At 41.3% G+C, this 18,754-nt stretch overlaps 1 protein-coding gene across 1 annotated transcript in view; it reads left to right on the top strand.

The window, feature by feature from the left end:
- Positions 1–18,754, top strand: part of nphp4 (nephronophthisis 4) — a 193,223-nt gene that overhangs the window by 23,454 nt on the left and 151,015 nt on the right. Inside the window, exons 3-4 of the mRNA XM_020458628.2 lie at positions 14,571–14,740; positions 18,341–18,405. Of these exons, the coding sequence (XP_020314217.2) occupies positions 14,571–14,740; positions 18,341–18,405 (235 nt within the window). The remainder of the gene's footprint in view (positions 1–14,570; positions 14,741–18,340; positions 18,406–18,754) is intronic.

The following is an 18,754-nucleotide window of genomic DNA, read 5'->3' on the forward strand; positions in this document are numbered from 1 at the left end:
TACATCTTTTTGATATCTTTTATACTTTTTGTGCTTCTTTTTGTCTTCCATCCACATTCATGGGAGTTCTTCAGCATTCTAAAGGTCCCATTGTGACAGTTTCTCTCCCAACATTCTATTATATTCACTGTTAACAATGCCACCTTTGCAGTTGTTTGCCAACAACCTAGACAACAAGTTAGGTGGTATGACATCTTTGACTACTTCCCTGCTATTCAAATCTGAAATCGTAAGAAAATGATCTGGTACTGATCAAACGTTACAGCTATTTTAGTAACAGCATTGACGACATTTTCTCTGAACTTTTGGAAACAACTGCTACTTTGACCACTCCCCCAACAAGTTAGACAAGTTCGAGCATATGACATCTTTGTCTACTTCTCTGCCATTTAAATCTCAAAATCAGAACAGAAATATCATCTACCAATCAAGTTACAGCTGTTTATCAGAGTTTAGGGTGTTGAAAAGTAACAGCTCTCATGTCTGTTACTATGTCAAATCAAATTTATTTGTCACATACACATGGTTAGCAGATGTTAATGCGAGTGTAGCGAAATGCTTGAATACTCATTCGCAGAACCATCATTACTTTCTCTCGTTTCAACACAGACTGCACTTTTTGACAGGCCACAACAACTAGATACAGCATGTTAGCAAAGCTTGAATGAATGAAGGAAAATGAGACAGCTACTTTTGCACCTGATTAATGTTACACTGCATAATGCCAACAAGTCAAGGTGATTCCTATATAATACAATTCTAGGTTCTATTGGTATGGTCACTCTCCATTTCATCGTATTTGTTTTCTAGTGAATAAACCCTAGTGACAAACGGGTTGCACTGAAAGGTCTATCACGCACTAGCTAGGGGGTATAGTACTGAGGTAAATTATCAGTATCTTTTAGCTGGATGCTTCTCAAACCTTTGGTTAGTTAGCCATCTATCACACACCTTACTTTACACATTCACTGTCGTCCAATGTAAAAGATGGAACACAGCATCACATGCCCACACAGCTAAGATTCCAAGCACGCAAACAAATTCCAAACTAACTTTAGGACTACCAGGCAGGCTACCCACAGAGAGACACACAGCTGATTATAACATTAGTTGACTGCCTGGATTTGGTTAGTGTAGCTAGCTAGTTGGTTAAGCAGCAACTACCAGCAGCTATCCAACGTTAGCTGACGAGATAGCTAGCTAATAAAACACAAATTCCACAGTGTCCTCCAACGTTGGTTTGATCGGTAAGACAAGTTACTAGCTAGTGTTAGTGTTAACTTAGTAGCTAGCTAGCTATAATAGCTAATGTTAGTTAGCTGCCTAGCTAGCTATATCTGGCTAAATGTACGTTAGCTAGCTAGCTAATGTCTGAGTGTAATGCACATGATGTAACTCATGTTCATAATTTTAGCTAGCTAGCTAGCTAGCCTGACCTGTGGGTTTATTTAGCTAGCTAGCTAATGAACTTTGAGTAACGTTAGCTTGCTTGTTGTTCATGTTGTCTGTAACTAGCTAACTAAATTGATTTGACCTGTAAGTTGAGTAAAACCCTTGGCTGTCATTCTTTCTACTTTTCCCTTTCATATATAGGTTAGTGTGGTTATCTTAAGCATTGTCATCATCACAGTCTCTGTGTGTGTGTGTTTATGAACATTGACAACAGATTAGAACACAAGCAGAACACACAATTAATAGCATCATTGTTTTGATTGTGTGATAATATAAATGTTTTTTAATCTTTGTAATTCGACAAATTTTTATACAACTGTCTTTCTCCTTAGCAGTTATCCATTCCAGACTGTTTGTTGGAGTAGTTAATGACCAGCAAGGATGTTCTGTCCTTGCACATCTGCTGTAGGTCTATATCCTCAGTGAATAATCAAATATCACCTCACACTACACACTGTAGCAATTAACAGTAATGTACCCCAACAAGCATCACTCATACATACACACACACCTGGGTACCCAACCCTTAAATCTTTCGTGGCTTTCACCATTCGTAAGTCAGCTAAAATGTCATAAACATTGCCAGAAAGTAAATCAACAGGCTGTGATTTACAGTGATTGACATACACTTAATCTTATAGATTCAGTTAGAAATTGTAATATTCTCACTCAATCATATTCTATTCACAGTTTAGGGACACACACTCACACAGAGGTATGCCACACAATGTAGTGTTGGATTACATTTAGTAGCCGTTTTTACAGTTCAAAAGTGACCTGCACACAGCTGTGTAAATTTGGACTCTCTCTCTCATGGATTATTTTGCTTTTATCTAGCTCTAGCCTATATGATTAAACTTAACAAGGGTTTAGTGGTGTTCTTGTGGTGAAACAAGTTGAAATATAGTTACTATTTTTCAAAACACTACATTGTGGGAGGTTAACAGCACCTGCCTTGTGAGTTTCATTTTTCAATGTCCCATCAGGTAGCCTGATCATCAAATGTGCTCATGTGAACACGATTATTAGGAAAATCATTCTTCTTGCACAGCATTTAAATCAAACATTATATTAATCAGTTAACTCACAATAATTTGTGGTATTATCATTGATAACACAGGTAGAATACACACATCATTGATTTGATTGTGTAATGATGATGTTTTACAATACTGGGAATAGTTAGGGCTGTTGTGGTGACCGTATGAGTCATGACCATAGTACAATTCCACGGTAATCTCCTTTTATGCTCTCTGGTCATGCATTGGTAGTACCCAACTGACTAACGACCATCAGGTCGCTAATTGACTGGTACTCAGGGCTCTATTGTCCCTCTAACCATTCTGATATTAATGCAAATGATATCAAAAATCACATCTATCACTTATCATCAAAACATTATCATGCTTTAAAACTGATCTTACTGTGATTGATCAATTTGAAGAAAGAAGTTCAACAACAGGTTGAAAATGAGAGTGAAAACAACATGTTACTATCGATGTTCCCGAACTCTCGCTGAGAGAACAGCGAACAGAGCGCAAGCTTTTTTAGCGACTTCCTCAAATCATCAATCGCCTATAGTCTTATCATGCAGCCCGTATATATTTTGTTTTTTAAGACATTAAGGTTTGTATCATTCACAACTAAAGTTGCCAAATATCTCTAAATCTAGCGTACAGTGCATTCGGAAAGTATTCAGACCCCATAAGCTTTTCCACATTTTGTTACGTTACAGCCTTATTCTAGAATGAATAAAATATTTTTCCCCCTCATCAATCTACACACAATACCCCATAATGACAAAGCAAAAAACTGGTTTTTAGAAATTTGCCAATGTAAAAAAAACACAAAAAACGATCAAATGTACATACAGAAGTCGTAAGTTTACGTACACTTAGGTTGGAGTAATTTAAAACTCGTTAAGTCGGTAAGGACATCTACTTTGTGCATGACACAAGTCATTTTTCCAACAATGGTTTACAGACAGATTAATTCACTGTATCACAATTCCAGTTGGTCAGAAGTTTACATACTGTTGGGGAATAATCAGAATTGGTTGGTAACAAAGGTAAGATGTATTATATTCATCATATGTTTGTAAGTTACTTCTCATCAGAATGTTATTTTTGTATAATACTGTGGCGGGGTTGCAGTATCTGTTCTATGTCAAGACTAAGTTGCTTGGGCCGGAGAGAGGGGAGAGGTCAAGCGTGTATCTCTTGGCTCCACAATGTCTGTGTGCCAGTCAGCGTGTCTCTGTGATCTTGTCAAGATAGGATGGATTTGATATATGCCTGTTGATATGGAGGATTGGTTTATGGTTCTGAGTTTGAGAAAATAACATGTTTTAGGAGACAAAGCTGAACGATGAATTATGCCGATGCTGTCTTATCCTGTGTGTGTCTTTGCTATAAAGGATCTCAGTTGAAATGTGGAAGGGACTCTCAGAGAATTCATTGATAGACACTGAATTGATCTGAGAGTCACAGGGTTGTGATAGAGCTCATATAATTAAAGATGGACTTTGTGATAACTAACTCTGACTTGTGTGTAGTTTGCTCTCATGATTTGGTAAATAGAGGAAATTTCCACGACAATACACTAAATTCAAATCAAAATCAAATCAAATTTTATTTGTCACATACACATGGTTAGCAGATGTTAATGCGAGTGTAGCGAAATGCTTGTGCTTCTAGTTCCGACAATGCAGTAATAACCAACAAGTAATCTAGCTAACAATTCCAAAACTACTACCTTATAGACACAAGTGTAAGGGGATAAAGAATATGTACATAAAGATATATGAATGAGTGATGGTACAGAGCGGCATAGGCAAGATACAGTAGATGGTATTGAGTGCAGTATATACATATGAGATGAGTATGTAAACAAAGTGGCATAGTTAAAGTGGCTAGTGATACATGTATTACATAAAGATGCAGTAGATGATATAGAGTACAGTATATACATATACATATGAGATGAATAATGTAGGGTATGTAAACATTATATTAGGTAGCATTGTTTAAAGTGGCTAGTGATATATTTTACATTTCCATCAATTCCCATTATTAAAGTGGCTGGAGTTGAGTCAGTGTGTTGGCAGCAGCCACTCAATGTTAGTGGTGGCTGTTTAACAGTCTGATGGCCTTGAGATAGAAGCTGTTTTTCAGTCTCTCGGTCCCAGCTTTAATGCACCTGTACTGACCTCGCCTTCTGGATGATAGCGGGGTGAACAGGCAGTGGCTCGGGTGATTGTTGTCCTTGATGATCTTTATGGCCTTCCTGTGACATCGGGTGGTGTAGGTGTCCTGGAGGGCAGGTAGTTTGCCCCCGGTGATGCGTTGTGCAGACCTCACTACCCTCTGGAGAGCCTTACGGTTGTGGGCGGAGCAGTTGCCGTACCAGGCGGTGATACAGCCCGACAGGATGCTCTCGATTGTGCATCTGTAGAAGTTTTTGAGTGCTTTTGGTGACAAGCCGAATTTCTTCAGCCTCCTGAGGTTGAAGAGGCGCTGCTGCGCCTTCTTCACGATGCTGTCTGTGTGGGTGGACCAATTCAGTTTGTCTGTGATGTGTACGCCGAGGAACTTAACTTACTACCCTCTCCACTACTGTTCCATCAATGTGGATAGGGGGCTGTTCCCTCTGCTGTTTCCTGAAGTCCACAATCATCTCCTTAGTTTTGTTGACGTTGAGTGTGAGGTTATTTTCCTGACACCACACTCCGAGGGCCCTCACCTCCTCCCTGTAGGCCGTCTCGTCGTTGTTGGTAATCAAGCCTACCACTGTTGTGTCGTCCGCAAACTTGATGATTGAGTTGGAGGCGTGCGTGGCCACGCAGTCGTGGGTGATCAGGGAGTACAGGAGAGGGCTCAGAACGCACCCTTGTGGGGCCCCAGTGTTGAGGATCAGCGGGGTGGAAATGTTGTTGCCTACCCTCACCACCTGGGGCGGCCCGTCAGGAAGTCCAGTACCCAGTTGCACAGGGCGGGGTCGAGAACCAGGGTCTCGAGCTTGATGACGAGCTTGGAGGGCACTATGGTGTTAAATGCCGAGCTGTAGTCGATGAACAGCATTCTCACATACGTATTCCTCTTGTCCAGATGGGTTAGGGCAGTGTGCAGTGTGGTTGAGATTGCATCGTCTGTGGACCTATTTGGGCGGTAAGCAAATTGGAGTGGGTCTAGGGTGTCAGGTAGGGTGGAGGTGATATGGTCCTTGACTAGTCTCTCAAAGCACTTCATGATGACGGAAGTGAGTGCTACGGGGCGGTAGTCGTTTAGCTCAGTTATCTTAGCTTTCTTGGGAACAGGAACAATGGTGTCCCTCTTGAAGCATGTGGGAACAACAGACTGGGGTAGGGATTGATTGAATATGTCTGTAAACACACCAGCCAGCTGGTCTGCGCATGCTCTGAGGGCGCGGCTGGGGATGCCGTCTGGGCCTGCAGCCTTGCGAGGGTTGACACGTTTAAATGTTTTCCTCACGTCGGCTGCAGTGAAGGAGAGTCCGCATGTTTTAGTTGCGGGCCGTGTCAGTGGCACTGTATTGCCCTCAAAGCGGGCAAAAAAGTTATTTAGTCTGCCTGGCAGCAAGACATCTTGGTCCGTGACTGGGCTGGTTTTCTTTTTGTAATCCGTGATTGACTGTAGACCCTGCCACATACCTCTTGTGTCTGAGCCGTTGAATAGAGATTCTACTTTCTCTATACTGACGCTTAGCTTGTTTGATTGCCTTGCGGAGGGAATAGTTACACTGTTTGTATTCGGTCATGTTTCCGGTAACCTTGCCCTGATTAAAAGCAGTGGTTCGGGCTTTCAGTTTCACGCGAATGCTGCCATCAATCCACGGTTTCTGGTTTGGGAATGTTTTAATCGTTGCTATGGGAACGACATCTTCAACGCACGTTCTAATGAACTCGCTCACCGAATCAGCGTATTCGTCAATGTTGTTGTCTGACGCAATACGAAACATATCCCAGTCCACGTGATGGAAGCAGTCTTGGAGTGTGGAATCAGATTGGCCTGTGCCTTTAAACAGCTTGGAAAATTCCAGAAAATTATGTCATGGCTTTAGAAGCTTCTGATAGGCTAATTGACATACTTTGAGTCAATTGTAGGTGTACCTGTGAATGTATCAAGGCCTACCATCAAACCCAGTGCCTCTTTGCTTGACATCATGGGAAAATCAAAAGAAATCAGCCAAGACAGAAAAAAATGTGTAGACCTCCAGAGGTCTTGTTCATCCTTGGGAGCAATTTCCAAACGCCTGAAGGTGCCAAATTCATCTGCACAAACAATAGTAGGCAAGTATAAACACCATGGGACCACGCAGCCGTCATACCGCTCAGGAAGGAGATGCGTTCTGCCTCCTAAAGATGAATGTACTTTGGTGCAAAAAGTGCAAATCAATCCCAGAACAACAGCAAAGGACCATGTGAAGATGCTGGAGGAAACGGGTACAAAAGTATCTATATCCACAGTAAACGAGTCCTATATCGACATAACTTGAAAGGCCGCTCAGCAAGGAAGAAGCCACTGCTCCAAAACCGCCATAAAAAAGCCAGACTACGGTTTGCAACTGCACATGGAGACTAATATCGTACTTTTTGGAGAAATTTTCTCTGGTCTGATGAAACAAAAATTGAACTGCTTGGCCATAATGACCATTGCTATGTTTGGAGGAAAAAGGGGGAGGCTTGCAAGCTGAAGAACACCATCCCAACCGTGAAGCACAAGGGTGGAAGCAACATGTTGTGGGGGTGCTTTGCTGCAGGAGGGTCTGGTGCACTTCACAAAATAGATGGCATCATGAGAAAGAAACATTATGTGGATATATTGAAGCAACATCTCAAGACATCAGTCAGGAAGTTAAAGCTTGGTCGCAAATGGGTCTTCCAAATGGACAATTCCCCCAAGCATATTTCCAAAGTTGTGGCAAAATGGCTTAAGGACAACAAAGTCCAGGTATTGGTGTGGCCATCACAAACCCTCGACCCCATCCTATTGAAAATGTGTGGGCAGAACTGAAAAGGCGTGTGCGAGCAAGGAGGCCTACAAACCTGACTCAGTTACACCAGCTCTGTCAGGAGGAATGGTCTAGAATTCACCCAACTTATTGTGGGAAGCTTGTGGAAGGCTACCCGCAACCTTTGACCCAAGTTCAACAATTGAAAGGCAATGCTACCAAATGTGAATTGAGTGTATGTAAACTTCTGACCCACTGGGAATGTGATGAAAGAAATAAAAGCTGAAATAAATAATTCTCTACAAATTTTTCTGACATTTCACATTCTTAAAATGAAGGGTGATCCTAACTGACCTAAGACAGGGAATTGTTACTAGGATTAAATGTCAGGAATTGTGAAAAACTGAGTTTAAATGTATTTGGCTAAGGTGTATGTAAACTTCCGACTTCAACTGTAACTATTCAGACCATTTACTCAGTACTTTGTTGAAGCACCTTTGGCAGCGATTATAGCCTTGAGTCTTCTTGGGTATGATGCTACAAGCTTGGCACACCTGGATTTGGGGAGGTTCTCCCATTCTTATATGCAGATTCTCTCAAGCTCTGTCAGTTTGGATGGGGATGACTGCCCAGCTATTTTCAGGTCATTCCAGAGATGTTAGATTGGGTTCATGTCTAGGCTCTGGCTGCGTCACTCAAGGACATTCAGAGACTTGCCCCAAAGCCACTCTTGCATTGTCTTGGCTGTGTGCTTGGGGTCGTTGTCCTGTTGGAAGGTGAACTTTGGCCCCAATCTGAGGTCCTGAGTGCTCTGGAGCAGGTTTTCATCAAGGATCTCTCTTTACTTTGCTCCGTTCATCTTTTACTCATTCCTGACTAGTCTCCCAGTCCCTGAAAAACATCCCCACAGCATGATGCTATCACCACCATGCTTCACCGTAGGGATGGTATTGGTCAGGTGATGAGCAGTGCTTGGTTTCCTCCAGACGTGATGCTTGGCATTCATACCAAAAATGTCCATCTTGGTTTCATCAGACTAGATAATTTTGTTTCTCATGGTTTAGCAAACTCTAAGTGGGCTCTCATGTGCCTTTTTACTGAGGATAGGCTTCCCTCTGGCCACTCTACCATAAAGGCCTGATTGGCGGAGTGCTGCAGAGATGGTTGTCCTTTTGGAAGTTTCTCCCATCTCCACAGAAAAACTCTCCATCTGGTTCTTGGTCACCTTCCAGACCAAGGGCCTTCTCCCCCGTTTGTTCAGTTTGGCTGGGTGGCCAGCTCTAGGAAAAGTCTTGGTGGTTCCAAACCTCTTCCATTTAATCATGTTGGAGGCCACTGTATTCTTGGGAACCTTCAATGCTGCAATGTTTTGGTACCATCCTCAGATCTGTGCCTTGCCACAATTCTGTCTCGGAGCTCTACTGACAATCAAAGGGTCTGAATTCTTATGTAAATAGGGTATTTCTGTTGTTTTGTGTGTGTTTTTTCCCCAATATTTTTGATGGGGGTATTGTGTACATTGATGAGGAAAATGTTTTATTTAATCCATTTTAGAATAAGGTTATAATATAACAAATTGGAAAAAGTGAAGGGGTCTGAATACTTTCTGAATTCAACAACTTTACTTCATGTAATGTTACTAAAGGGGAAAACTTATTTCAGTCTGGCTACACAACTGTAGTTTAGACATTTCTGTAGCCTATTCCGTTCAGTCAGTTAGCATCAGTGTTTTGTATTTTCCTGCAACTTTTTGAAACGGCACAGGAGTGCCCTGTCTGTGTGTATGCAGTGCTCGCACATGAACAGCTGTTAGCGATAACCCTAATGATAAACTTATTTGGGTAGACATGGAAAGGCTTTCCCAAAAACCTACAAAGTAGCCTATGCCTACTTGGCAGAATGATGTCATTATAAATTGCATCAAATTTTGAAAATTGTTTTGGGAACTCTGCAACCACATGAGCGCTACAGGAACATTGTTGCACTTCATTTAAAAGATCACTACACCCATAAAAGTGATAGGCCACACAAGCTCACAGAATGGGACCACCGAGTGCTGAAGCGCGTAGGGAGTAAAAATAGTCTGTCCTTGGTTGCATAATTATAATTTTTTACAACCATGAAATGGCAAGCTTAGGCATTTTTAAAAGTGTGACTTTTGAGAGTGTCATGTGTGTTAATTGTGTTTTCATTATTTAAAACTTCAACAATGCCTCAGTTGTCTTCTGTGCTCTATCACTACAGTTGTCATATACTGTGGTATTCTAGCAGGAGAGTGTACAAAAGTGTAGTAGTCCGAGTGTAGCTATTTCTGATGAAATTTGATTTAACTGCCCTACAGTAATAAGGTTGATATATTAGTTTATCAAAGTAATCAGAACAATTATTTTACTACATTTAACTTTGACTAAATGTAATTGCTTTGCTTTGAAAGAGCTAAATCATGCTCCACAACTTAATTCATGTAAAGTTACCATCTAGTTTTACACGATCTTACCACAGCACTGGCAAACCATGGTTGACCAACTCCCTGACCAAAATGTCTGACCTTTATTCCATCATAAGAAGGTTCATGTCCAGTCTAGTATTCTAATTCTATGGTTGGTGATTTGAAGTTTCACTGAAGTCAATTAGAATGTAATTCAAGTGTAAATATCTGCTATTTGATGGTGGGTGTGTGGCCTGCCCCTCACAATAATAGCCTATAGATGTATAGTGAAGAATATTCTGACGAATGATGACGTTGGGATTGGAAAACTGTGCCTTTTTGTTTGAAGGGGTGAAAGTCACATGGCACCCGTTGATACCCTTCTTTTGTTTAGCTTGTTAAACTCTGTCCTCCAGGTATTGGAATCCCTGCAAATTGAGAAAGGCTATTTGAATAAGAGCAGTTGAATTTAGAGGAATTGGAAGGGAATCAATTTGGAGGAGAATCAAAGAGAAGCTCTCGACAAAGGAGGACTCCTTCTTTGAATTGGAAATCCATGTTCTGAACCATGTCCACCACAATTCAAATCAGTATTATCGCAGGGAAGTAAACTTGAGTAAACATTATAGAAAATATGGATTCCTACAACTCTTGTTTATTCAAACCAAGTAGAGGGAAAGTTTTCAATATATGGATATTGAATTAAATACATTCTTTGGGGACACACACACACACTCTTCCATGTGTGTGTCCATTCAGAGAATGGAATACATTCAGAGTCAGCCATGCAGAATTCTAAGACATTGTCAGCCGTCATTTTCTGGATCATTGAATTGTTCTTGACAAGGTCAAGTGCATAATGTGTTAATGATGAATCATGTACCAAGTTGAGATCTTTAAACTGCGAGGCACAATGTACTTGATGCTATCCTCCGAATAGCAAAGGCCTGGCTGACAAGCCAACCTCTTTCTCTCTTTCCTTTTTTTTTTTACCTCTCACTTCTCTCCATTTTTATGCAGCTGCATCTGAAAAACGTCCAGGAGGTGATTTTGAGTTAAAACATGTTGTGCACTAAATGGCGAAGATAAAAGATTGATGTGGGTAAAATGCGATGCCCCTGTGGTTTAAAATTTGAATACATCTCCGCCTACTCGGAGCAGCCAACAGAGTAAAAATGAACAGGCTGAGGCAAGGGGGGTCATCAGAAATTGCCTCTGTAATTCAAGCTTGCTTACCTCTTGTCGTCTTTCACTCAATTACATTTTTTCCTGTTCTGGATGTTAGAAACAAACAGGCTTACGGGATCAATAGATCATAGAGTGTGTTGGCTAATTTACCATGCTTAACTCTCATGCTGTACATTTAAAGCAATGCAAATATAGACTGTAGGCTGTGTGGGGCATTGAAGATGGTTATTTTTACCTATATTATTATTATCCTAGTCTAATTTGTTATGAAGGCATAGGCTAGCAATGCTCTTTCGGGAAATACAATACATGACCAAAGTATTTGGACACCTGCTCATTTCAAAATCATGGGCATTAATATGGAGTTGGTCCCCCCTTTGCTGCTGTAACAGCCTCCACTCTTCTGGGAAGGCGTTCCACTAGATGTTGGAACATTGCTACAGGGACTTGCTTCCATTCAGCCACAAGCATTATTGAGGTCAGGCACTGATATTGAGCGATTAGGCCTGGCTCGCAGTCTGCGTTCCAATTCATCCCAACTGTGTTGATGGGGTTAAGGTCAGGGCTCTGTGCAGGCCAGTCAAGTTCTTCCACACTGATCTAGATCAACCATTTCTGTATGGACTTTGCTTTGTGCACGGGGCATTGTCATGCTGAAAGAGGAAAGGGGGATACCTAGTCATTTGTACAACTGAATGCCTTCAAATGAAACGTGTCTTCCACATTTAACCCAACCCCTCAATCCGAGATGTGCGGGGGGCTGCCTTAATCGACATCCACGTCTTCGGCACCCAGGGAACAGTGGGTTAACTGCCTTGTTCAGGGGCAGAACGACAGATTTTTACCTTGTCAGCTCAGGGACTTGATCCAGCAACCTTTCAGTTACTGGCCCAATGCTTTAACCACTAGGCTGAAAGGGCCTTCCCCAAACTGTTGCCACAAAGGTGGAAGCACAGAATTGTCTAGAATGTCATTTTATGCTGTAGCGTTAAGATGTCCCTTCACACGAACTAAGGGGCCTCCTCCACCAAACTTTACCATTGGCACTATGCATTCGGGCAGGTAGTGTCCTCCTGGCATCCGCCAAACCCAGATTCGTCCGTCGGACCGCCAGATGATGAAGCCTGATTCATCACTCCATAGAACACGTTTCCACTGCTCCAGAGTTCAATGGTGGCGAGCTTTACACCACTCTAGCCGACACTTGGCAATGAGCTTTGTGATCTTAGGCTTGTGAGCAGCTGCTTGGCCATGGAAACCCATTTCATGAAGCTCTGTTCTTGTACTGACATTGCTTCCAGATGCAGTTTGAACCTCTGTAGTGAGTGTTGCAACTGAGGACAGATGATTTTTACGCACTAAGCGCTTCAGCACTCGCCGGTCCTGCTATGTGAGCTTGTGTGCCCTACCACTTCACGGCTGAGCCGTTGTTGCTCCTAGATGTTTCCACTTCACAATAACAATACTGACAGTTGACCGGGGCAGCTCTAGTAGTTCAGAAATTTGACAAATTGACTTGTTTGAAAGGTGGCATCCTATTACTGTGCCATGTTGAAAGTCTACTGCCAATGTTTGTCTTTGGAGAATGCATGGCTGTGCGCTCGATTTTATACACCTGTCAGCAACGGGTGTGGCTGAAATAGCCGAATCCACTATTTTGAAGTTAAGTGAGAATTTCCAAAAAGCCCCTGTCTTACCAGGGGGTGTACCTGTGAAAGTCCTTCTTTATTAGGATGCTATAGTTGATGCTCTCCTCCCCCCAATGAGATCTCTGCAACCCTGGGTGTCTGTTTGGCTCTCATTTACAAACCAGGGAAATATCTGGAGACAGACTGCACTGGCATACCCAGAGAGAATTTCACCAAAAAGGACAAATATAAAAGAACACATGTTTTCATGAGAAAGAATCACCCCATACTAACTGCATTAAGCTATTGAAAATACTTGTTATTATCAAAATGAATGTGAGGACTTGGCTACCTCTTTGCTTGAAAATAAAGGTGTGATTTTCTGATATCTTCTTCACCCACTTCGTCCATATTCTTCACACCCACGGCTCTTTCTCTTTGAAAGTGTATGTTTCTGTTCCTTCACATCAAGTGCAATAATTCCTACATTTATCATAAGTACCTGAATGTAATATGTAGTTCATCTGTATCTCAATGTGTCAGTCATTCAGTTAACTTTGAGATGAACACTCGCTTTCTCTAGAAATAAATCAGATCAAGACAGAACTGTGCAATTGTAGTAGGGAGTTGTACTTTCCAACAGTCCAATATTCAACATACCAGTCAACCGTTTGGCCACACCTACTCATTCAAGGGTTTTTCTTTACTATTTTCTACATTGTAGAAAAATAGTGAAGACATCAAAACTATGAAATAACACATGTGGTAACCAAAAAAGTGTCAAACAAATAAAAAATATTCAAGCTAGCCACCTGTCTTGATGATAGCTTTACACACTCATGGCATTCTCTCAACCAGCTTCACCTAGAATGCTTTTCCAACAGTCTTGATGGAGTTCCCACATATGCTGAGCACTTGTTGGCTGCTTTTCCTTCACTCTGTGGTCCAACTCATCCCAAACCATTTCAATTGAGTTGAGGTCAGGTGATCATCAGGTGATCATCTGATGCAGCACTCCATGACTCTCCTTCTTGGCCAAATAGCCCTTACACAGCCTGGAGGTGTGTTGGGTCATTGAAAAACAAATTATAGTCCCACTAAGAGCAAACAAGATGGGATGGCGTATCGCTGCAGAATGCTGTGGTAGCCATGCTGGTTAAGTGTGCCTTGAATTCTAAATAAATCACAGACAGTGTCACCAGCAAAGCATGTCATGTCACCAGCAAAGTAGTTTAGTGCAGAAACCGAGGTAATTAATTACAATGACCATAATCCATTGCGGGCCTACTTGTCTGGTCTGTGTGTTTCTATTACGCCTGCTATGTTAGTTTAGTGTGGGGCAGAGACGGAGAGGGAGACTGAAGAATGCACGATCGAGAGGGATAGAGAGCAGTTGCTTTGAGGTATCTACCTGAAAATGCATGATCGAAGTGGTTGATCGTTTGTTTTTAGCAGTCAAAAATATACCTTATTTATTTTGAAGAACTACTAAAATATTGATTTTGTCAGACAGCATAGGCAGCAGCTTTACAGAGATGAGATGATGACTTGGAATGAAATAAAGTCAGCGAATAAAGCGAATCTAATATACACAACTGAAATTATATAATAAATTATGTATAATACCATCATGGGACTTTTATTAATTGTTTTAATTGTGCATTTTATTTTATTTTATGGAAACTAAATCAAAAACCGTGATAGATTATAATTTTTGAAAACCGAACTGTCCTCAAAAGGCTCTGTACTAGCTCACTTTACTTTTACCTTGTGGTGTAGTAGTTCATGATAAATTGTGCCCGTCTGTTTTCTTTGCGTACCCCACTGTTTAACCTCAATACTACTGATCTTGGCACTCACTCACTCATTCAATCATGTGTTGTCCTGTGTGTGTTCCATTGAAGGTGGTGTACCTCCACACCTCTCTGCGTCTGCCAAGCGTGGTGGCCGTGGTGGAGCTGGTGGCGTTACAGCCCAGGGCAGACGGCTCCCAGCATGCACTGGGGTGTGGCTTCGCCATCCTGCACCTCTTTTCCAGCATGACAGAACCTCAGGCCACCGAGGGGGACAGAAGGTGATTATCTATGTCCCGATACACAACACACACCTTAATTACAGTCTCAGAATTTTCCCATCAAGAGCCATGTGAAGGATTATCATGGGAGATTATCAACTTGTAGTTAGTCTGTTGTCTAGACCACTACAGGGTTGAGGTCAATTCACCCTCAATTTAGCACACGAAGGAAGATGAATTTAAATGTAAATTCAACAATAGAAAAATATTTGTTTCCTGAATTGATTGATACTGAATCAAGACCCCTTCCGCCATTGAGGGAAGAAAAAATCCAGGGTACTTTTCCTTGTAGGAAATAGGTCTATTTAATGTTGTGTAACACTTAAAACCGACAGGTATAATACGTGTATTATTATTGTATACTTCTACCTCTATTAGCCTTAGGGAGTTTCGCAGTAAATTTGCATCAACAGCATTGGGCCAGCCATTGGTTTTCCTATGGAGGAGGAGCATAGGCTCTGAAGGGTGGCATTTATATCAGTGTCACGTGCCGAGAGTATTTGGGGGCTCCGAGTAGGGCTGAGCGATATATTTAATTCCTTCTAAATGTATGTTTTAATGAGAATCAAGGTTTTGTTCTTTTTCTTTTTCATGAGTGCTTGTTCTCGTGTTGTATTTTTGGTCTCGTTGGTCTCTTTCGGTCCTCTATGCACCTTCCCATTTACAACAGAGATCGTTATATAATGACAAGATGTACGTCTCCGCCCTAACAATGGGAGTTGTCCCAAAGGCGGAAAGGCAGTCAACAAGTTTAGGTCCAAATAACCCCATAGAAACGCATTGGCCTTATTTTGGACAGATTTTAGCTCACTCTTTGCTTTGCCTCTTCCTCTGAGTTACACAGACACCAAGCCCCTCAGGCCAACAAAGTTGCGAGATCACATCTTCCTCTCTGACAAGCGGTTTCAGCTTGCTATTTGCATTTGAGGTTTGATCCAACAGAATGGGTCATATGAAAAACATTGAGACATTATTTTACTGTAAAAGAGAAATGACCTTTTCTAATGATACCCTTTTTATGTCTCAACTACTCAAATTGTGCACAGAGCAGACACCAACAAAACAGGAGTATCAATGAACATTGATTCTGGAAAATGAATGCTCAGTTTGTCGCACACGGCATTGGGGTTACCAAATACCGCGAGCAGCATTTTAGCCAGGCTGTCAGACTAGCTGTCTAGTCTGTTATGAATAAATGTGCAATAAGCATAAGACACAATTATATAAGGAATTGGCAACTCATTCTCATTCTGAGAAATAAGGTAGACCACTTGATTTCAACATCTGAACAAAGTGGACAGGCCAACATGCTGTTCAAACAGTTGGAGACAGAAGGGTGTGTTCATAATAGATCCAAGTTGGGCTTTGGCTAAACTTGAAGCTGGCTAATCACTAGCACGTGGACTTCAGAGATTGTTGGTGAGACCTGTGTTCATTTTCTGTAGTCTAATGCCTACGACAAGAGGTTAGTCATTATTAGTGAATGTGCATTATGCATGGTTCTAGTTACATTTAACAAAAAAGGGCATTTTCATAGACAAACTTGAAAACCAGATAATTGATTATTGCAAATAAATCAGGTTAAACTATTTTGATAAAATAATTCAATTATTGGTGGGTCTTTATGGTTGTGGAAGGCTTATAGTTATAGCCTAGGTATAACTTCACAAGTCCTGAATTCGTTAGATTATTACGGACTGTTTAAAATGCAGTGTATTTGACCTTTTATGTGTACAACGCTTATTTTGAGCACCAGTCAAAAGTTTGGAAACACCTACTTATTCAAGGGGTTTTCTTTATTTTTACTATTTTCTACATTGTAGAATAATAGTGAAGACATCAACACTATGAAATAACACATATGGAATCATGTAGTAAAAAAAGAAATATATATTTGATATTTTAGATTCTTCAAGGTAGCCACCCTTTACCTTGATGACAGCTTTGCACACTCTTGGCATTCTATCAACCAACTTCAAGAGGAATGCTCTTCCAACAGTCTTGAAGGAGTTCCCACACATGCTTAGCACTTTTTGGCTGCTTTTTCTTCACTCTGCGGTCCAACTCATCCCAATTTGGGTTTAGGTCAGGTGATTATGATGCAGCACTCAATCTCTCCTTGACAAATAGCCCTTACACAGCCTGGAAGTGTGTTTTGGGTCATTGTCCTGTTGAAAAACAAATGATAGTCCCACTTAGAGAAACCCAGATGGTTTGGCGTATCGCTGCAGAATGCTGTGGTAGCCATGCTGTTTAAGTGTGCCTTTTGAATTCTAAATAAATCACAAACCGTGTCACCAAAGCACACCATCACACCTCCTCCTCCATGCTTCACTTTGGGAACCACACATGCGGAGATCATCCGTTCACCTACTCTGCGTCTCACAACGACACGGCGGTTGGAACCAAAAATATACATTTTGGTCTCATCAGACCAAAGGACAGATTTCCACCAGTCTAATGTCCATTGCTCGTGTTTCTTGGTCCAAGCAAGTTTTCTTCTTATTGGTGTCCTTTAGTAGTGTTTTCTTTTCAGGAATTCAACCATGAAGGCCTGATTTACACAGTCTCCTCTGAACAGTTGATGTTGAGATGTGTCTGTTACTTGAACTCTGTGAAGCATTTATTTGGGGAGCAATCTGAGGTGCAGTTAACTCTAATGAACTTATCCTCTTCAGCAGAGGTAACTCTGGGTCTTCCTTTCCTGTGGCAGTCTTCATAAGAGCCAGTTTCATCGTAGCGCTTGATAGTTTTTGCAACTGCACTTGAAGAAACGTAAAAAATTCTCGAAATGTTCCGCATTGACTGACCTTTGTCTTAAAGTAAGGATGGACTGTCGTTTCTCTTTGCTTATTTCAGCTGTTCTTGCCATAATATGGACTTGGTCTTTTACCAAATAGGGCTAGCTTCTGTATACCACCCCTACCTTGTCACAAACGTAATAAGAAGGAAAGAAATTCCACAAATTGACTTTGAACAAGGTACACCAGTTAATTGAAATGCATTCCAGGTGACTACCTCATGAAACTGGTTGAGAGGATGCCAAGAGTGTGCAAAGCTGCCATCAAGGCAAATGGTGGCTATTTTTTGATTATATATATATTTTGATTTGTTAAACACTTTATTTGGTTACTACATAATTCCATATGTATTATTTCATAGTTTTGATGTCTTCACTGTTATTCTACAGCGTAGAAAATAGTAAAAATAAAGTAATACTCTGGAATGAGTAGGTGTGTCCAAACGTTTGACTGGTACTGTATGTCATGAATCGCAAATAAATTTGAAAAAATCCAGATATGATTTTTGGGCCATATGGCCCAGCCCAAGGGCAAAGTTCAAATTAATTGAACTTTCCAATGCTCCTGCCTCCTGCACATAGCCTAACCTTACAGAAAGAGAAGTGCCTTGCACTTTGTGTTTAATGAGACACCCGTCTTAGTCATCTAACATCCACAGAACACAGATAAAGCTGAAAAAGGTATAATAGACACACAAGAAGCTATTCTAAGAAAATGTATCAGTGTCTATTGTGATTCACTCTTTGTCCATCTTGTTTTGATTGATTCTCAACGTCATTTTTGTTGTTGTTGTCCCTAGGCTTAGTATGTACCACGGAACACCAAGGACCCTACTCCATCCACTAGTGAGGGACCCTATAGAGCGTAAGTGTCTTTTATATGCTCTCTTACAACAGCACACTGTTCAACAACCACTAAGGGTGCGTCCCAAATGGCACCCTGTTCCCTTTATAGTGCACTACTTTTTATGGGGCCTGGTCCAGATGTGCACTATAAAGGGAATAGGATGCCATTTGACACACAGGCGATACACTAAGCTAGATCTTACGACCGCCTCAGAAACGCTGCGGTCTGCTTTGCAATTTAATTCAACTAGTTGATGTCAACATTGAGTCTCCGAGGAACCCTTGCAGACACACTCTAATCCAAGTGTAGTGGGCCCCAATTGTGTTGATTATAATTACACTGTGTTTTGTCTGCTGTGTTTAATAAA

Source organism: Oncorhynchus kisutch, linkage group LG24 (assembly GCF_002021735.2).
Source record: "Oncorhynchus kisutch isolate 150728-3 linkage group LG24, Okis_V2, whole genome shotgun sequence".
NCBI classification, from domain to species: Eukaryota; Metazoa; Chordata; class Actinopteri; order Salmoniformes; family Salmonidae; genus Oncorhynchus; species Oncorhynchus kisutch.